Raw genomic sequence first — 19608 nt, forward strand, 5'->3', positions numbered from 1 at the left:
CACCCCCACCCCCGGCTTCCGAGACGCCCCGGCCGGGCTGAGACCAGGCCGATCGCGTTACCCCACCACGTCGCACCCAGGGGCTGTCGGCACCGCTCATCGACTCGTGTAGAGTTCCAAGCCCTGGGAGCTGGTGCTCTTTCCCTGGACTAAGCTGGTACCAATTGATGTGTCCCCGTGAACCCCTCGTGAGATCTGTAACAACTGCAAGAGTAAAAACTAACACCATTAGTAAAAACTGGTTGAGAGCCTTCAGTGCGCCAGCGACTGCAGAAGTGCTTTTCACACGCCTATACCTCGACATCCCGGAGGGATACAGAACCATCCTGGGCTCCCAGTCCAGTACCAAACAAGCAGTTCCCAGCTGGGGATGGGTCATGTTCCAAAAATGAGTTCAGAGGTCACCTTTTGGGAACTTTGAATGCATCTCCTTATAGAGACAGCACTTTACATCAGTGTTTCCCAAACTGGCCCTCATAGGTGCTCCTTGAGGAATAGGGCCTCTGTGGTCAAGTAAATTTATAGCCAAGCCCCTCAGGGCCAGTGAGGCACATTAACGAGTAAAAACATTCCCCGGCTGTCCTAAGTTCTCCAGTAAATAAACCTTTATAGCTTTGTTTAATCTAGTATTTCCTTAAGTTTATTTGATTTTAGAGGCTTTTTCTCCTGTAAAATGGACTAACATTGCGCAAAATATATGAAATTCAGCTTGGTAAGATACCCAAGCCATCCCATGAACCGACTAGGGTGCTTGTCTCCACATGGCAATTATATGTACAAGCCAGACCCTATGTGAAACAGAAACTATTTCATTAGTTAATTGTCCATAGTACCTTGGACCTGCCTGCGACTTCTCTACTCAAAGAGAGCACCCCCTTCCACAGCTTTCCCCACGTAGTGGCTCCTTCTCCCTTTCTACCTCTGCCCCAGACACTGCCTCCATAGGCCTCTTTTCTCTTTCTCTCACCTCCTTCCTACTTTGTTCAAGTTTGGTCATGCAGCACGTGCTATCAAAGATGGGGGAGGCATTCCCTCCTGGCCTGTCCACCCTCCACCGGCCTGTATGTCTGATGACTAAAGTCCTTAGGAGACTAGAGCAGTTTCCAAATGTGTGAATTGCGTGTCTGTTTATACTGCTTTCCCCCACCCCCTGGCTCCAGATTAAGCTTGTCCCTGCCAGGACAAGGCAGCCTGACTGTGGGTGACATGCTGCACCCCTCATTCTTCCACTCACCCACAGTACCACTGGCTCTACCTCAGATGGGTGGCTCTCTTTGCAAGAAACAAAATGTGAGCAAAGCAGGAAAGAGAAGGGAGAAAGATAAAGGGGCCATCTAGGGCGGAGGTGAAATAGGAGGTATAGCCAACAGATGCGGAGGACAGAAAGGAGGTTCTGGAGGAGATAAACAGCTCTGCCTCCCTGGGCAAGTTTAGAGGTCTCTGGAAGAGTTGGGAAGAGGTCCAGACTCAAGGAAACTATTCCTCAACTGGAGCTCCCTGTGGACAGGATCCTGGGCACCATCTCCCATGTTCCTGGTTCTTGGGACTATCTTCCTTCTCCCAGAGCTCTCTTCCCCATTCTCATCCAACTCCTGGGAAAGTTCCTGCCTCCCAGGCCCTGTGGGAAGCTCCACAGGTAGGATGCCCTCCTGGTATCTCCTCAGCCCTCCTTCCAACATAGAGACCGTTTGTGCTGGACATATTCTCAAGAAGGCTTTTGGAAGATTCTGCTTATAAATTTATGCTTATGCTTATAAAGAGTGAGTGCAGCCTCTGAGGAATTTGCTCTAGCACAGGACTACCTTTATGGCAAAAAGAGCACCACCTTTCAGAACAAAAGATACCGGAGGCTTCCTGAGGGTCAGCTCTGGCCAAGTCCCTCCCATAGACCATCTCATGGGACCCTCACAGCACCCCTGAGGGATGACTGCTAAAGTCCCCATTTCACAAATGAGGCTCAGAGGGTTAAATGACTTGCTCATGAGTGAGCACTGGAGTTAGGTCTCACACCAAAGGTCTCTGGGAGGTGCAGAAGGCTCAGCTGCCAGAGTGAGAGAGAGAACCCAAATTGCTTAACGAAGCACAGCTGGGCTGCACCAGCACAGAGGAACCTGTCCTTTTTCAAGGCCAGTAGATGTTTAGTGTTAGAAGTTTGTTCTCGAAGAGAGGAGAGAGCTAGAGTAGAGGTATATAGAGGATGATTTCTATAAAAAGCAGGAAAAACCCTTGGTTTTGAACGTAAGTGGCTTAAAGAGGCTGGATATGGCTGGAAACTAAGTCTGTTCTGGCCCAGGTGCTCCACAGCTTCCTGGGCTATTAGCAGTTTTCTTCTCATTTATATAACATTTCAGATTTATGTAGACAGCAAATGTAGCTAATTTCCAGCTTGCTGTTTTTACATACATGATTGTAATTCATAAGAAGAAATAGCAGTCAGACAGTGGAAGGGTGCAAACCTCTCTCTTTCTTTTGCTTTGTTTTTCAGACCCGAAGAGAAATGAGCTGCCGAGGCAACACTGTGCCACTGAAGGACCACAGGTTTCCTGTGGCGGCTGCCAGAAGGGAGGGGACAATTGTACAGAGAATTGCTTTGGGCAACATACTCTGAATCCCCTTCGTGGTTCTGGAAGGTCAGTCTCCAAACAGGAATCTCCTTAATGTGTGCTTTATGTCCCATGAGATGGTCTATGGGATGCTTCTCCATGCTTGTACCATCTCCCCTCCACCACCCCCAGGCCGTGACCAGCTTCCCTGGCAACACAGGCTCCCTCTCTCTCCTCACAGCCCCACAAGGTGGGGGTCAACCTGAAGATACTGAACTTCTGGCAGACTTAGCTCTGGTTCCATATATGGCTCTCTGGGGACTGGACTCCTTAGTCCTCAGGGACTCATGAGTGGCTCTGGCCCTAGAAGGAAGGATGGGTGAAGGCAGAAGAGGAGGCTGGGTAAGGGACCAAGGAGGCGTGGAGGGAAGAGGTAGGGGGGATATGGTGGGATTCCAGGAGGAACCTCTGAAGACACCCTGGGATTCCAGGATGCTCTGAAGCATCCTAGAGAGGGTTGTCCAGATTTAGCAAATAAAAACACAGAATGCCCAGTTAAATTTGCATTTCAGATCAACAAGGAATACTTTTTTATATATAAGTATATTCCAATGTTTGGGATATACCTGTACTAAGAAAGTATCCATTGCAGATCTGAAATTCAAATGCGACTCGGCATCCTATATTTTAGCTGACAACCATACTCCCGGATCCTCCCAAGTCTTCCCTCTCCCATCCAACACCCTGCCATGAGGCCAATTTCCTGAAAGCTGTATTTTTTACTGTATTCCTCTCAGCTCAAGCACCTCCCACCATCTTCCACTGCCCGCCACACCAAATGAAGCATCTTCATCGGAGTGGTCAAAGCCCTCCCCAGCATGGCTCCTCCCTCACCACTGGTCTCCCCTGAGCCCTCCATTCTCCAAAGCCTCCTCCCTGGTTGTTCACTGTCCTTTGACGCTCCTCATCCCAGCCCCCTGCCTGTTCATTCTAGTCTCCCTGCTGGAATTCCCTCCCTTCCTATACGTCTGTTTACATTCATCTGCTTTCTTATAACTTCCTTGTTTGGTGCCTCGCAGATTTCACTGTGGCTGAGATGTGATTTTCATCTATGTTCAGAGCTGAGGCTTCCTGAGGGCAGGGACCAGTCTCCTCTTCCTGGCTCCTCAACCATGCCCAGCTCTGGTGGTCTTGGGGGGCAGGGGGTAGGAGGGTTCATTGGATGGCAGGAGGGGAGCAAAGAGCAGGGTAGACAGAGGAGAGGGGCAGGACAGAAAGGTGGAGAGAGGAGGCTGAGGGGCAGGCTGGATAGGAGTCTTGGCTGGGCTGTCTGCCCCACCCAGGGATCCTGTGCAGCTTTTACCCCAGGGCTCGGGCGGCAGTTGTGCCCAAGGCAGAAGAGCACGGCGGCTGCTGGGAGAGCAGATGGTGCTGGGCTCTGCCTGCTGCCTTCCCACCCCTGCCCAAAGTGGCCCCTTCCCTTTCTCAGTCGGTTGGAAGCGGGCCTTTTGGCTGCAAGAGGAAACCAATGTCTTGGACTGGGACTTGGGAGGTGGGGAGCCAGGTGGGGTTGGACGGGGAAAGCCAAGAAGCAGAAAGAACAGTAGAAGAGAGAAGAGGGGGAGAGATGGAGCTGGGGCTGGGCTCCAGGGGGCACTGGGGGGAGGTGAAGGAGCAGGTTAAAGCAGCTGGACACCATAAGTTGGTGCAAGCACCACCCTGTCCTAGGTGAAGCTAATTGGTTTGTTATCTTTACCCACCAAAGCATTTACTTTGGTTAGTCGCCCGATCCACAAACACTTTCGAGGAGATGACATTACCGAAAGGGAGGAACATCTGCATCAGCTCAGCGTCCCCAAACTCCTGGGGCAGATGGTAGATGAACAGGTTACAGCCCTCGGGCCCTGCGTGAGGGGAGGGGGTGGGCAGGGAGGAGGGATGGCAGGGTGGGAGAAGAGAGAGACAGAGGAGAGGTGAGCGAGTTAGGCAGCGCAGCAGGGAGGGGTGGGGGCGAGGTTAGGAGGGGAGTGTCTCATTCAGGATCCAAGGGCAGCCCCGGAAGAGTCTGAGGTCTGAGCTCTGGTCTCCACTCTGGTATTGGGTAAGTCACTGAAGCTCTCTGTGCCTCAGTTGCCTTTTCTGCAAAATGGATCAGTAGTAGGGGACCTGGCACCTCTGGGGCTCCAGGGACAGAGTCTATGAGAGAATGGGGTGAACATGCCAAAGCCTGATCAGCCGCGTCCCTCGAATGAGATGCCGAGGAGAGGGAGGGGCGGGGAGATCTGGGAGGGCCTCCCTCCTGCCAGCCCTGCTCTGAGGAGGGTGGACATCGCCCTGGGGCAGCCATGTCCACTGCTTCTGCCTCCCTCAGGCCCCACTCAGACTCCAGGGCCTGAAGTGGCCATGGGGTGCAGGCTCTTCCCATCCTCCTCCCTGCCTGCCCTCACTCCTTCTCATGTGCCTCTGTTGGCCTGATGGCCCTTCCCCGTACCTCACACTCAGGGAGCCAGGTGCAGGGAGGCTTTACACCGAGGCTCCACAATTCGTCGGACTGCCTCGAGCCTCAGTACATGAAGGTTCTACATTTCATGACAACAGGCCTGCCACTTCTACAGCATGAGCGGCTCATGTCAGGCTGCCCGAAGCACTTCATGTTAACTCACTTCATCCTCACAACAACCCTGCGACTTAACTACAGTTGTCATTGCCACTTCACAGATGAGCAAACTNCCTCCCTCAGGCCCCACTCAGACTCCAGGGCCTGAAGTGGCCATGGGGTGCAGGCTCTTCCCATCCTCCTCCCTGCCTGCCCTCACTCCTTCTCATGTGCCTCTGTTGGCCTGATGGCCCTTCCCCGTACCTCACACTCAGGGAGCCAGGTGCAGGGAGGCTTTACACCGAGGCTCCACAATTCGTCGGACTGCCTCGAGCCTCAGTACATGAAGGTTCTACATTTCATGACAACAGGCCTGCCACTTCTACAGCATGAGCGGCTCATGTCAGGCTGCCCGAAGCACTTCATGTTAACTCACTTCATCCTCACAACAACCCTGCGACTTAACTACTGTTGTCATTGCCACTTCACAGATGAGCAAACTGGAGGCCCAGAGAGGTTAGGTCACCCGCCAAAAGACACACAGCTGGGGGTGGGGTGCAACCAGGACATGAACCTAGGCCACTTGTCTCGCTAGTGTGTGCTCTTCTCTCTCTACCTTACTATCATAAACCTCAACCCCCCAGACTTGCTGGACACTGTTGATTTTTGGTTTTCTGAAATTTTCAGATAGCTAAAGATTTACATGTTTCCTTTAAATAATCAAAATGCTCAATTTTAACTCTTTGCAGTGGATACCTTTCCAAGACGCAGGGTCTATTTCCTGCCATCTTAGATAGAGTATGCCATGTATAACAATCTTTTAAAATGACTTGTGGTCTTTTTATTGATGGTGTCCATCTGTGGTAGGGATGGGAAGGAAATAGCTGCCCTTGTTAGAGATGTTAAGAACCGAGTTCTCATCGGAGTCTGGTGGAAACCTAAGCAGGAGCTGAAAAGTGAAGGCTGAAGGCACCCACGTGGGCTGCTCCATGGCTTTCATGGCCAGGCCCAGTGTCCTGGCTCCCTGGGATCAGTTAGGCTGCCAGATAACCCAGTTCTGTAGAAAAGAGCTTGCTCTGGAGTCCCTCTGCCCCTTCCCTTCTTTCTCTTCTCTCCCCCTCCATTCCCCTCCTTCCTCTCTCCATCTATTTCCACCCCCTTGTGGCCCATAGCCTATGGTGAAGACCACCACAGCCACCTTTGGAGCTGCTGACCTCCTCAGTCCTCTATGCCCGGCCTCCCGGGCTCCCCTGCGTGGACTGCTGTCTCCCAGGTGCTCTGCCTGTGGACGGCGCGTTCAGAACCAGGCGCAAGTGTGCTCCCTCACCCACTCCCAGGGGGGCCCGGTGCTGGGTCCCCCCAGCTCTGGTGGCCCTCCCCTCACCCCAGCCCCTCCAATCATGCCATGTTCTCACTGTTTCCTGCCCTCTGAATGTGCCCTTCACACTCCCCAGCTCCCCACACCCTTTCTCCCCCAAAGTACCTCTGCCCCCCCCTTCTGGTGCCCCTGTGGGTTGATTCTTTCTCCTTTGTGTCTGGAAGGTTTTGCTCTCCAACCAGATTGGCTGCTCCCCACTCCCCGGGGGCAGGGGCACTCGCCTTCTGCTGTCCTCCTGGCTGCCCCCTCTCCCTCCTGCTCCCATCCTCACCCTTCCAGCTTTCCCTGACTGCTCCATCCCATACTGACACCTGTCTTGGACTTGGGGGCCCTCGCTCCAAGTTCAAGCTCTGCAAGCTGTTTCATGAGGATGCTATGTCTGTTCTCCTTAAGGAGACAAGGGGTCTTCCTTCACAGACTCAGTCCCATCTGCATGGTATGGCTGAGCCCCCAGTGACACTCTCCAACCCCAGCCTGACCAGGATGTCAGGGCAGTGGTTCCAGCCCCTTGTCCTCACAGTGAGCCCACACACTGTCTAACTCCAGCTACCCCCAAGCCCTTTCTGCATTCCCTCATTCACAGATTACAGAACATCCAGATGGCAGAACCAGCAGAACTTTAGACATCAATCTGGTCCAGCCTAGCCTCGGAGAATGGTGAAATGGAGCTTCAGAGACAGAAAGTGACTCCCCTGACCACACCACAGCCTCTGGCAGAGCTGCTGCGGCAGCCATCCCCGAGGGTAATGTGGTCCCTCCAGGGACTCAGGCATCTGTAGGTTTTCAGGCTCAGCTCAAAGACAAGGAGCTTGCAGGAGGGTCCTCCCCAGCAACCAGTGTGTCCTGGTATTTCAGTGGCATTCCATGGGGGAGGTGCCCATGATGCAGAGGCCAACTATTGACAGGGCTGGAGGAACACAGCTTTCTGTCTCATCCTTGCCTCATGGACACTGTGGGACATGGCTCTGGTCTGGCTCCAACCCACCTTTCAGCCTCAGGCTCACCTCACACTTCACAGCATCCAAACCTTTGCTCCTGCTATCCCCCTGCCTGGATGGCCACCCCCCACCCCCCACCATGTGCTGAGGACCTCCTCATCCCTCCAGGCCCACCGAAGCCATCCCTGGCAACCCACTCCCAGTGCTGTGGTCCCACTCATGTTAACGCACAGCACAGTTCTGTTGGTATCTGGGTTCATGTCTTACCCTTCCCATCCCCTCCCCCCTGGGTGGGGGTGCTCAACCTGTGCACCATGGCCAGGATGAACGGGACAACCATGGAGATGTCCCCGAGTGAGGAGAGGCTGGAATGGAGACCGGCCACAGGGCCTGGTCTAGGGAGCAGGGCATGTGTGTGGAGGGGGGCTGAAGCTGCTCAGAAATGGAGAGAAGGTCTGCAAAGGGGTTCAGAGCTAGATGCATGGGGTGCTGCAGAGGGTGAGGCGGGGAGTGAGAGGAAGGCAGATGGGGGTCTGTGTTTGTTTAAGGCTAGTGGTAGGGGCCGTCATGCGTGTTGGTCAGGGTGGCACTGCCCTGCAGCTGCCTGTGCATGCATGCATGCATATGTGTGTGTGTAGCAGAGTTTAGAGACCCCTAAGCCCGCAGGCCAAAGTGATGCAGGGAGCTGACTATAGCCTGAAGCCAGTGGGGTGAAAAAGTAGTGGGGCCTGTGGGCACAGCTCTCTGTTCTGGGCCTGGACCAGGCAACACTGGGATTCCTGGACCCTACCCCTGTGGCTCTAATCTGACTGCTGAAGGCTTGGACTGGGGGGCAGGGGGAGGAAAGGGCAGGACAGGCCTCAGGGCTGCAGTCCAGTGAGGGACTCTCAGGTGAAGGCAGGGCTGGTGAATCACTCCAACTCCCACCTCACCGATGGTGAGACCAGGTGTCACCCAGCTGCAGTGGATGTGATGGCAGGGTACTGTGCACCCATCTGAGTTCCTGTAGCTTGGCTCTTCTTGGCTGGGGAGATCTGATCTCAGGAGCTGCCTAGTACGTGTTAGCAGAGGTGATCTGCCTCATGTGCAGCTTTGCAGGGGGTGACGATTTGCTGAAGGAAGGGCTGTGTGCACAGATTCTCACCAAATGGAGTCCAGAGGGCAGACTCGGCGAGTGTGACCTTCACAGCCCTCTAGGGAATGGTCTGCACTATCCTCACGTTACCCATGAGGACCTGAGGCTGAGGGGTGGGTTGATTTGTCCAGGGCACATGGGGAAGAGGTGACAGAACAGGAATGAGACCCAGAGGGTTTGTTCAAAGCCCAGACTCTCAACAGTCAGGCTCTAGGGGCTGTTCAGGCCTGTCTGACCAAAAGAGTTTGGGCCAGCAGACCCCCCAGGGTCCTTTCCAGGACTAAACTACATCACCCCAGTTCTAGGACAGTCTGCTGCAGGGGCTATGAATTGGGTATCTGGATACCACTGGAACTCTCTGACCCTGTGGGTTGCTGGGGGCAGATTTGGTGGCCTTGCTGCCAGGGTGACCCTTCTCTGGGGGTGGAGAGGACAGGGCCTTGTTAGTTTTCTTGTCCCTCAAGCTGTACTGTCTGTGGCCAGGCTCAGGGAATCCCCAAAGAGGGCTTGTTTATCCAGTTTTCCACCTTCCCACTTCCATGGGTCTCTAGGCACTGGGATGAGAGAACACTGAGCTTGCTATGCGGACCCTGCCACCCTAGCCACTGATTTTGCCTGCCCTGCCCTGCTCGTCTAGGGCCTCTGGCTGTGGCTTTCCAGGATCCCCTTCCTCCACCAGTCCTGCATGGGGCACTCCCATCCCCTTACCTCATCCTGCCCTGTGGCTCCACCTGTCTCTCCTGGTCGCCCAGAGGGCACAACTTCTCTTGTCTATGATGAGTGAGTCTCCCCTCCCCACTCCCCAGCCATGAGCACTTCCACATCTCCCCATCTTCCCTACTAGCCAGATCCTGCCCTGGGACCCTCCTCCTCCAGGGCCTCCCCTACCTGACCACCCCAGGCTCTCATCATCTCCTCCTCAGTGCCCAAAGCATCTCGATGTCCCACAATTTTGGAGTCTCATCTCCCAGCTAGGTCATCAGCTCCCTGGGAACACAGTGGTGGGACCTCAGATGAAGACCCCAAGGACAGGCCTCTATCTCTTCCCCAAGACTAGGAACTCCCTGTGGCAGGGATGAGGCCTCTACTGGCAAACACATACCTAACCTCTTCTGGGTTCTGTCTAAGCACTGGTGCACAGGCTTGACAAGGAAGGAACACACGCCCAGCCATGCTTGAGGAATTGGTTTTTTCTAGACCAAGATATTGGTATGTGAGCTGTCAGACCAGTGCAAATGATAGAGGGGCATGGGAAAGGTGCGTGTGTGTGGCCTGCTGGCCCTCAGGGCATTCCATCCAGTCCCCTGCCCTGGGCCAGGTGGCACTCTGGTGTGCAGAGCTGCCCACAAGCAGCACACCTCTGTGCCTGGATCAGAGAGTGCCACATCTCATGGCCTTGTATCTTCCCTCACCCACCTCGACACAGCACATCAATGAAGTCACATTTCCAATGCAGCAACTAACCAAAGGCCCAGGTGAGCAGCCTCTCGGGGGAGAACAGGGGGAGGGGAGGGCCCAGGAGCCCCGGCTGCAGACTCACCTTCTCTCTGTTGCTGGGGGATCATCGGAGGAGGCTGAGGAAAGGCCTGGCTTATCTGACCATAGGCAGCAGGGTAGGCAGCTGCTGGAGGCCCAAGAGGAGAGGAGAGATGGCGACAGGACACGGAGAGAGACGGGTGAGAGGCAGGAGAAAGAAAGACTTCAGTGTCGGGCAGTAAAGGCAGACCAGCCAAAGAGTGCGTTTCAGCTCAGCTCATAAGGTAAAGCCAGCCCTCAGCGAAGGAGAAGCAGCAGTGCAGATTAGAAATGCGTGCGCACACGCACGCGCATGTGTGTGTTTGTGAGGAGGCGAGTTTAATGTGAAAAAATGGACAACTCATACGTGTGAACAATACACAATGGTGGATAATCCACAACATCGAAATGCCCTAGACAAGATCCCCCCACACCACCTGGAATCTACAAGAAGGTCTTCCTGCATTTCTGAGCCATGGCTGACTCTGGCTGACATACCCTCACTCCCGTGCAGGTGGCACCAGTGATGGGAGGTGGGGAGCCACGCTAGGTATAGACTTGGCCTCTTGGGAGCCTGCCAGGGGGTAGTCTCAAGGGGCAGAGGACTGAGCTGGACACACGGGATGTGTTTTGTATTCAACTGGAAAGGGTCAGAGGAGGCAAAGGACTGGCCAGCTCCCTCCTCGGCCTGGCTTGGTGCCATAGTGGCAGGGCCTAAGGTCAGAGCACAGGGGGCCTAGTGGGTGAGAGGGCTTCCTCTGGGCTCCAAATGAGCGAGGCCAGCTTTGCCTGAGTCCTGCCTTGCCAGGCAGCCCTCTTGCCCTGGGGGAGACAGCGCTGGCTTTCCTAAGCCAGCACAGAGGGACCCTGACCAGGTTAGACAACAGGACACAGGCGGGGCAGGGATGCTGATGGTATATCACCTAGCCCAGGCATGGGGGAAAGAGAGAAGGTGGCTGATGGCTTGGTGTGGGCTCAGTGTCCCAAGGCCATCTGCCGGGGCAGGGATGCTGATGGTATATCACCTAGCCCAGGCGTGGGGGAAAGAGAGAAGGTGGCTGATGGCTTGGTGTGGGCTCAGTGTCCCAAGGCCATCTGCTCATCCCAGGACCGTATCTTCTCACCTCTCCTGTTCTGCTACAGTCCCACTCCTGCTGCCTTGTGTGGCTGGAGGAGGGGAGTAGAAACTGGATCCCTTCCAGAGTCCCTCCTTGTCTCAGACCCAGACATCTGTGCTTCCTGGGCCAATGATTGCAAATGGCAGTGGGCAGCACCCCAAGCCCGGCCTTGCCCCCAGCGTTGCTATGTGGCTTGTGCTCTTGGGCACACTGGCCTTGGCAGCACCATGGGGAAGGGAAACCGGGCCTCACAGATGAGTGAGGCTTCAGCTGGGCTTGCCATCTCGTCTCAAGCTCTGCCCACCCACCACCACAGGGGCACTGAGCTAGGGGACCAGCAGACAGGGAGCAGCCCAGAGGGGGATCTCTGCCAATTCAGCCCTCCCTCCTGCCACCACAGCTCCTGCCCCTCCTTCTCCCCACCCCACGCAGTGCTAGGCCCAGGTCTGGCCTGGGGAGGGGGCGCTGGTGTCACAGGCGTGGAGAGATGAATATAGCCAGGGAAGGAGCCGTGGGGACGCGCGGATACTAACGACCTGCGTACTGCTGCACTCCCGCGTAGGCCTGCTGCAGGGGGTCCGCGGCGGTGGGGCTCTGCGCTGCAGGGGAGCCAAGGGGACAGAGGTCAGTGGTGTCCACCGAAACCCGCCCCTCCCCCACCACACCCAGGGGGATGAAGCTGTGCCTGCACAGCCCTTTATAGCCACGGCAGGCTCTGCTCTGGAACGGGGTGTCTGAGACAGGAACTCTGAGTGCCTGGATTCTACTGGATCCTTCCCCAGTCCAGGGCCCTTAGTAGGGTACAGGATTACACATGCAGCCGGGTGATGCAGGCTTTAGCCAGCCTGGAGTAGGGGTGAGATGGGGGGGTTCATGCAGGGGACTGTGAAAGTCTGTGGAGGTGAGGCAGAGGGGGGCTCAGCCATCGGGGTTTGGTGGCAAGACACATGAGGGACCCAGCCCTGGAGAAGAGCAGTGGGGAAGCGAGTGAGGGGCTGGAGGCTGTCAGGAGGGTGGGCTCATTCCCACTGATCCTCAGCAGAAGTCAGGGACAGTGGATGAAGGAACAGCCTGGCAGATCCTGGCTGGGTGACAGAAAGGGCCTGGAAACCTTCCCCTGCCACTCTGTCCTCCTAAGCCACCGCTCCTGCTCATGCAGAGGAGCCCTCCCTCATTCCTAGGGCATTTTCACAAGGCACAGAGGTCTTTCTCTCCTAGGCCATGGCTGAGATGCTCTCAGCAGGGACTGGCCACACATATGAGGTCTGCCTGATGAGCTGGGAGAGGGGTGTGGCCCACAGAAACCGAGGAACCAGAAGGTCAAGGGCCAGCTTCCCACCTTTTGACTGTGACTCTGGGATGTCTACTGCCCAGTGTGAGGAGAGGGCCCTCAAACTGATATTTTAACAGGATACTTGGGGAAGCTAGACTGGGGAAAGGGCATGGTTCACCTCTGTTGCCTGTGCTTCTCTGCAGGAGCTGTGGGCAAAGGCCGAAGCATGGACCAGCAGCAGGTGCTGTCTTTGGTGACCAAGGCCACTGATGACTGAAGCAGGAGTGGGCTGGGTTTGGAGTCCCAGGAAGGTGAATGGAGACAGATGCTCACCCAGAGGGAGGGTCCAGCCCCAGTATGGGCAAACTGGATAACAGCGGGTGGTGGGTGGCATAGCTGCCCATCAACCCAGGCCAGACAAGCTAACTGGCTGTTCCAGGCTTTGGGGCATTTGGACAGGGAGAGTCTGCAGACCCCTTTCTGAGCTTGTTTCTGAGTCTCTCAGTAAAATTCCATCAGAAAAACAGCACCCAGACCTCAGGGGAGCCCAGGGAAAAGCCTGAGGCAGAGGTCTCTAGAGTCAGCGGGTGGCGGGTTGATACCCCACAGGAACTGGGGTGCGGCAGGGAAGCTGGGCCCATGGGGGCTCTGCTCAGGAGGGGAAGCTGAAGATGGGTCACAGTGCAGGCTCCTCCCTGCCCAGGGCTGTCCCAGTCCAACACCTCATCCCTATGTTGCCCCCATGGTAGAGACTGGAGCCAAGAGTTCCCATTTGGGATGTGCTTGGCAGGATGGACTCCTCCTTCCTCCTTTTCCCTCTGTCTGTCCCCTCAGCCAGCCTCTAACCTCTCTAGAGGACGAGCCAGGTCTGGCTTGTCCTCTTGGTCTTCCCAGCTGCTCACCCATTCAGTGCCTTTATGCAAATTAGAAAAGGGTGCCCCTTCCTCTGGGTACATAGTTTGGTGCCCTCGTGCAAAACAACCCATACAACCTACACGGAGCCCCTCCAGCACAGTGTCAGAAACAGTAAATGCTCAGCCAATAGTGCAACTGAAGGAATGAATGAACGTCTTTAATGTTTGTGCAGCCACCCCTTCCAGGGTGTATGTGGCTATAATGGCCACACTGTGTGCTTCCAACATAGTCTCTATGAGCACGAGGGAGAACAGAGAAGCTACCTGAGGCTAGGAAGTGGAGAAAAGCATTTGCGAGACCCCTCTCCACATCTCTGCTTAACGACCTCATTAGTAACTGCCAAAGAGTGAACATTTTGAAGGATCTCGCTCATTACAGTGGCTCCAAACTCCGCATTTAAAGATGGTAAATTAATTTTTTTAATGTACTACTTCTTTCCTTCCCTCCATCCCTCCCTCCTGCTCTGGCATGGAATTGTTTATGAGATGTGGCAGATTGTTACAAATTGGGGAAAGAAACACTTCCAAATTCCATGAGGAAAATAGCTCACAGACGCTGATTGGGGTGGGGAAGGAACAGGTTTGTTAGAATCCAGAGATCCAGATGGGCTTGTGGACAAGGAGGAGTGGGGGATGAAGCTACCCAGTGTGCGGGGGATGGCATCACTCAGCCCACGAGCCTGAAATTGGTGGAGCCTCTTCCACTTCCAGCTGCCAAGCCCCTCCCCTGCCACTCCTACCAGCCTGGAGTCTTTTTTTTTTTTATTTCTTATTTTTTTGGTGTCTGGCCAGTAGAGGGATCTGAACCCTTGACTTTGGTGTTATAAAACCATGCTCTAACCAACTGGGCTAATTGGCCAGCCCTAGTCTGAAGTCTTTATCCTTAAATGACACTCCAGATCTTCTGGGCTCTACTATTCTCTCTCTAGACCTCTTCTCTGTGGACTGAGGGGTGTGTTGTATGGCAAGCATTGGAATAGGATCAAGGACAACTCCAAGTTCAAAGTAGGAAATTCTCCTTCTCTTTCCCTGTAGCACAGTGACCTTGCACTCTGCTGCTGGTGGAACTTTTATATACTACAGATGTCTGGGCCTCATTTGACACAGTGAAATCAGAGTCTCTGGGCTTCTGGGATTTTATAAAGTGCCACAGTAGATTTTGATGGGTACCCAGAGTGGGGAGCATGACTGTGCCCCTCCTGCTGATCTACCTTGCGCTGGCCTCCTCTGCCCTGTTGAGCCAACTTCCTTACCACCCCCCGCTCCTGCCAGGCAGGCCCCCTCCACAGGAGAGTGCTCCTTGTTCATCCTCACCTCTCCAATTCCTCCCTATCTGTTAAAGTCCAACCTGAGCCTCTTCGTCAGGGTGGCTCTTTTGGGCTCCATCAGCCACAGAACTCTTTCTTCATTTAATCCTTTTGCATCTTGACTCTGAGAACATTCACTCTTGATCAAACTTCATTCTGCCCTATTGTCTCATCATTCTGTAGATGTATATTGTCTTCCAGACTGGACTTTGACCTCCAAGGGATGGGCCCACGTCCTGCCCTCCTTCTGAGGCCCCCTTTCATCCAGCACAGAGTGGCACTTACTAATACTTATGGGGACCTTTAACCTCATCCTCTGTCCTCCAGGAAGGGGCAGCACTCTTCATGTCTCTATCGCTTGCCCTTGCTAGTCTACTCCATCTAGGGCTTTGGGCCCACCTTTCCCACCCTGTTGTGAATCCATCCTCCAGACCAGAGAGAAAAGCTGCTTCAGGTCAACTGGACACTCTCATGACATGAGAACTGCTAAGTTTGAGAGGAACAAAGTTAATCAGGAACAGGCCTCCTGGATCTTCCTGTGTTCCAGAATTCATAAAATATAAGCGCAGGAACTGTCCGAAGTCCTGACCCGCTGTCCAGGGTGCTGACAGGATTTTGTGTGCAACAAGGGACCAGACTGGTAGGTACTAGCTAGACTGCCAATCAGTACACCTCCACTTCCTTCCCCAAAGAGTCTTTTCCTTCTTAACACTAAGTCTGATTATTCTTTTAGTTTTTATCCCCTTACTTCTTATAGGTCAAATTCACACTCAATTAACTGGCAGGTACTAGCCTCTCTGCCTGGCTGTACAACTGCATCCAGTCTCTTGTCTTACCTGAGGGAGTCCCTGGAAAGCGCTCTCCCTCTCTGATCAGACTGACATCTCCCCAAGGCTGGGATTTTGGTCTCTTCTCTCCCACCATGGGCTCCCTGGAGGACAGAAAGATGGCCCTCCCTGATCACATTTGGGGTTCCACCAAGGAATGCACTGAGGGCAGGAGCCACATGTTCCTTGTTATAAAAGCAAGGTCAGGGACAGATGGATGAGGAGTGTGTTGCATGGGGAAGAAAGGGCTACCAGAGGTGCTTACCTGGGTAGGGGTGGATGCCATTGGCGAACACAGCTTCAGCAGCAGGTTGCCCATTGGCCTGTGGGGGAAGGCCGGTGAAGCCATTCACCCCAATGGGGGATGGGATGCTAGGCACGGCTGGTGCAGTGATGCCCGGAGGGGTGCTGCCACCTGGTTTCAGGGAGGTACAGGGGTGGAGGAGGAGGGAGGCAAGCAGAAAAAAGTGAGGAGGGCCAACTCATAAATCTCTATGCTGCTGGCTCCAAGGGCTTGGAATTTGACTTGGATCTCACATAACAGCTTAGTCTTGGTTCCACCCATCTCAATTGTATCCATTTTCCAAGGCAGATTCCAAGTCCTACCTAGTCTATGAAGACTTCTCTGACCACTGACAGCTCACCCTTGGACCTACAGCATACAAGCTATTCTCAATGCTCTTGACTTTAACCACACTTGGTCTTCCTTCAGTCTTTTTCAATGGCTCTTGCTCACTTTAGCTGAGTCAGAATAGGCTGGTCCTTGTTTGGTCCTTGAGGGGCTGATCTGCCTCCTCAGGAAGAAGTTTTGCTGCTCAGGTAGAGGACGTCTTAATTCTGGCGTTCCCTTGCACTGAGGATTCAGTCAGAATTCCAACTTGGTCCTATGTCATACACAAGTAGACACCTTGGCCTCCTCCAGCTGAAGCAGTGGTAGTGGTCATGGTGGTGATGATAAAGTTTGTGGCAGATGACAATGCTCTGTGCCTTCCCTATGCCAGATGGGTGGAACCCAAGATGTGTATGGCACAGTGATTGTACTGAGGGCCCAGAGGCTAGAAAGGGCCTTCCTCTTCATGTAGGAAGCAGAGTCCCTCTGAGAACAAGGACCAGAGGCTGGCCCACTGCCTGGGCCCATGAGTGTCCCTGAAGTTGGGGATCAGAGCTGTGGGGTAGAGTTCAAGAGATGATAGTTTTTGTGGCTTTGAGCTGGGAAAGAAACAGCTCCTGGATGTCAAGAAGTTTGCTGCTATGAGTACAGAAAACCAAGGAAGCTTGGTGAATGCGAACCTGGGTGTTGGACTAGCCCCTGGAACTAGACTAGGGTTTCTCACCTTTGACACTATTGTCATTTGAGGCCAGATATTCCTTGAAGTGGAGAGCTGTTCTGTGCACTGTAGGATGTTTAGTGACAATCCCTGGCCTCTGCCCACTAGGTTACGGCAGCATTCCTCCCCTACCCCACCTCTAGTGAGACAATCAAAAATATCTCCTAACATTGCCAGATGTCCTAGGGGCAAAGCTGCACCAATTGAGAATCACTGGACTAGATAGTAGCCAAGATCCAATCAAAAACATCCTTTGTGAGCTGGGCTGTTTTCAACTCCCTTGTCCTTTGATAACTTGTGGTTCTCTGTAGCTTGTTGTGTAGTTGTCTTGGAAAAAGCTAGTGAGTCTAGTTGTGTTAAATGAAAGTGAAAAAGGAGGCTTCTTCAGTGCTTGGGCCAGGGACAAAACAAGGCTACAGGATGAGCAGAGTTCTTCTCCCTTCAGAGCTCAAAGGGAGATTTTTTTTTTTTTTTTTTTTTTAAAGATGACCGGTAAGGGGATCTCAACCCTTGGCTTGGTGTTGTCAGCACCACGCTCAGCCAGTGAGCGAACCGGCCATCCCTATATAGGATCTGAACCCGTGGCCTTGGTGTTATCAGCACCGCACTCTACCGAGTGAGCCACGGGCCGGCCTCAAAGGGAGATGTTTTCATGTCAGTTTCCTTCCAGATATCTATTATTAACAGACATCAAGATGAGTTGTTTCCTGATATGGCTAAACAACTTGAGAGAAAATTCTTACCATCCTGAAATCATATCATAAACTGCACAGGGCCCACATCCCATCTTCCCTTGGGTCCCCAGGTACTAGAACATTTTTGAGACAAACTGCCAGAGGACAAGGCCTGCTTGGGCCCAGATACCATGTGCTATTGCCACAGGATGGTCCATTGGTAGCTGAAATTAGGCCCCAGCCTGGGCCCAACTGCTCTCCCACTGGGCCAGGCCCTGTGTTGGCACCTGCTGGCTCACCTGAGGTTGGGGTCATAGGTGCGGCCGCAAGGCCATTCATGTTGAGGGCTGCCATCTGCTGCATCTGGGCGGCAGCGAAGGCAGCCATGGGGTTCAGGTAGCCACCCTGTGCGACTGATGCCATGAGGGCCGCTTGCTGCTGCATCAGCTGGGGCAGAGGGAGTGGAAAAAATATCACGTGCTTCCAGGGGGCCACCCTCCCCACCAGGGGCTCAGCTCCTGTAGTCCAACCTCCCAGGCCCTGAGCCCCAGGGCCCAGACAGTCTCCTCCCCCTCTTCCCTCAGAGAACCTGATGCCTCCCCCGTTCCTGCCCTTGTCCTCAGTAGCTACCAGAGGCCACCTCCCTGAGAGATGACTGTACTCAAAAGTAATGGTAAGGTCTTTGGGGCTCTAAAGTTGTTGTAGAGGATGCAGGAGGGACTGGCTCCATGAGTACTGGTCAGCCCTGTGTAGGATCTGTCGTTCATGGGAAGATGACACCCAAAGTGCTAGAGACATGCTGGATGAACTTCTGCAGAATTAACAGATTTCTGTCCCAAATGGTCTTAATATGGAGACTTCTGGGCAGAAGTGACTGGAGAATCATGACCAGAACCCCAGGCACACCAATGTTGTCCCAAAGGTGAGTGAGGATGGGGAGGGCATGGAAAGCTGCCGAGGCTGGAAGCTGCTGAGGAAGTGAGGTGGGCTTGCAGTTTTAGAGTTAGAACCTGGCCTACCTCAGTGCCACCCATGTGGGGGTTGTGGTTACAAATCTGGAGGTGGCTCAGGGAGATGCTAGCAGGGTGGACCCCAGTGTGAAAGAAAGAAGGTGGTGGTGGCCAGAGGCAGGGCCTGGGGAGACTGCAGGGAAGTGAGGGTTGGAGGGCTTTGGGGCACCTCACAGGGCCCCTATCAGGAATGACCAGAAGGCTTGAGGACGCCCTTCCATGAGTGGGCTGGGGGCAGGGGTGGGGCAGTCACAAACAAAATCTGAACCTCCTCTTCCCCCATCTGTGCTTCCTAGAGCTCCACGTTGATTTGGCTGAGGGGGCGGGGCGCTCAGGGTAACCCACCTTGCCCTGCCCAGGGGTTTTCTCTCCTCCTCCCCTCAAGAATCAAAATGGCAACGCACCTCGTCCTGGCAGCCACCCCACCCGGACCAGCCTTCTCTTAACTCCTTCTGAGGTTACATTCTCTGGGTTCATCCCCGGCCCCTCCTCACTGCTGAGGCTGGGACAGCACTTTAGGTTAGGTGTCCCTGCTCTCCGGGCCTCCCAGGGAACTAAGCTCCAGAACCACGCCCAGCTGCGCCCCCACTTACTGCTTGAGCGTAAGCGCCGTAGGCCCCGAATGGGATGGCCATGGGGTTGAACATGCCCATCTGGCCAGCCATCTGCTGCATTCGCCGCATCGTGCGCTCCTTGTCAGTGTCGGCGAACTTGACCACCAGACTGGACGAGGCTCCCTGCGGCCGGGGCGGGGCGGCGCGTGAGACCCACCTGCCCCAGCGCCTCCGACCCCAGCTCTCCGTGTCCCCGGGCCTGGGTCCATCCCGCCCTCTCCTACTGGGGGTGCTGTGGGACGGGGGAAAGCACCAGCGCTCGCCCAGGGCTGTGAGGTCTTCACCCCACTTTTCTATCTGGGAGGCCCAGTTCCTTAACATCTCTGGGCCTCGGTGTCCTTGTCTGAGAAACGGGAATGAGAGTAACGCTTTCCTGTCTCGGGGGGACCGTGAGCGCGGCTGGCGTTTGGCAAGGTGTGGACCGCGCCGCCGGCCGGC

The 19608-nt window shown here is 54.5% G+C and overlaps 1 protein-coding gene across 2 annotated transcripts in view; it reads right to left on the minus strand.

Annotated features, from left to right (window-relative positions):
• LOC103599452 (CUGBP Elav-like family member 4) overlaps window positions 1-19291 on the minus strand; it is a 29148-nt gene extending 9857 nt beyond the window's left edge. Inside the window, exons 1-6 of one of the 2 annotated variants that reach the window (XM_008583567.1) lie at window positions 19150-19291; window positions 17846-17993; window positions 15810-15959; window positions 11757-11822; window positions 10131-10214; window positions 4364-4447 (exon numbers count right to left, since the gene is read on the minus strand). In XM_008583567.1, the coding sequence (XP_008581789.1) occupies window positions 4364-4447; window positions 10131-10214; window positions 11757-11822; window positions 15810-15959; window positions 17846-17993; window positions 19150-19239 (622 nt within the window). In that variant the 5' untranslated portion in view covers window positions 19240-19291. Of the gene's footprint in view, window positions 1-4295; window positions 4448-10130; window positions 10215-11756; window positions 11823-15809; window positions 15960-17845; window positions 17994-19149 lie in introns of those variants that run through there. The other variant, XM_008583568.1, reaches the window with a different exon arrangement.
• Between the last annotated feature and the right edge of the window lie 317 nt (window positions 19292-19608).

The sequence above is a fragment of the Galeopterus variegatus genome, unplaced genomic scaffold (assembly GCF_000696425.1).
Source record: "Galeopterus variegatus unplaced genomic scaffold, G_variegatus-3.0.2 Scaffold2967, whole genome shotgun sequence".
NCBI lineage: Eukaryota > Metazoa > Chordata > Mammalia > Dermoptera > Cynocephalidae > Galeopterus > Galeopterus variegatus.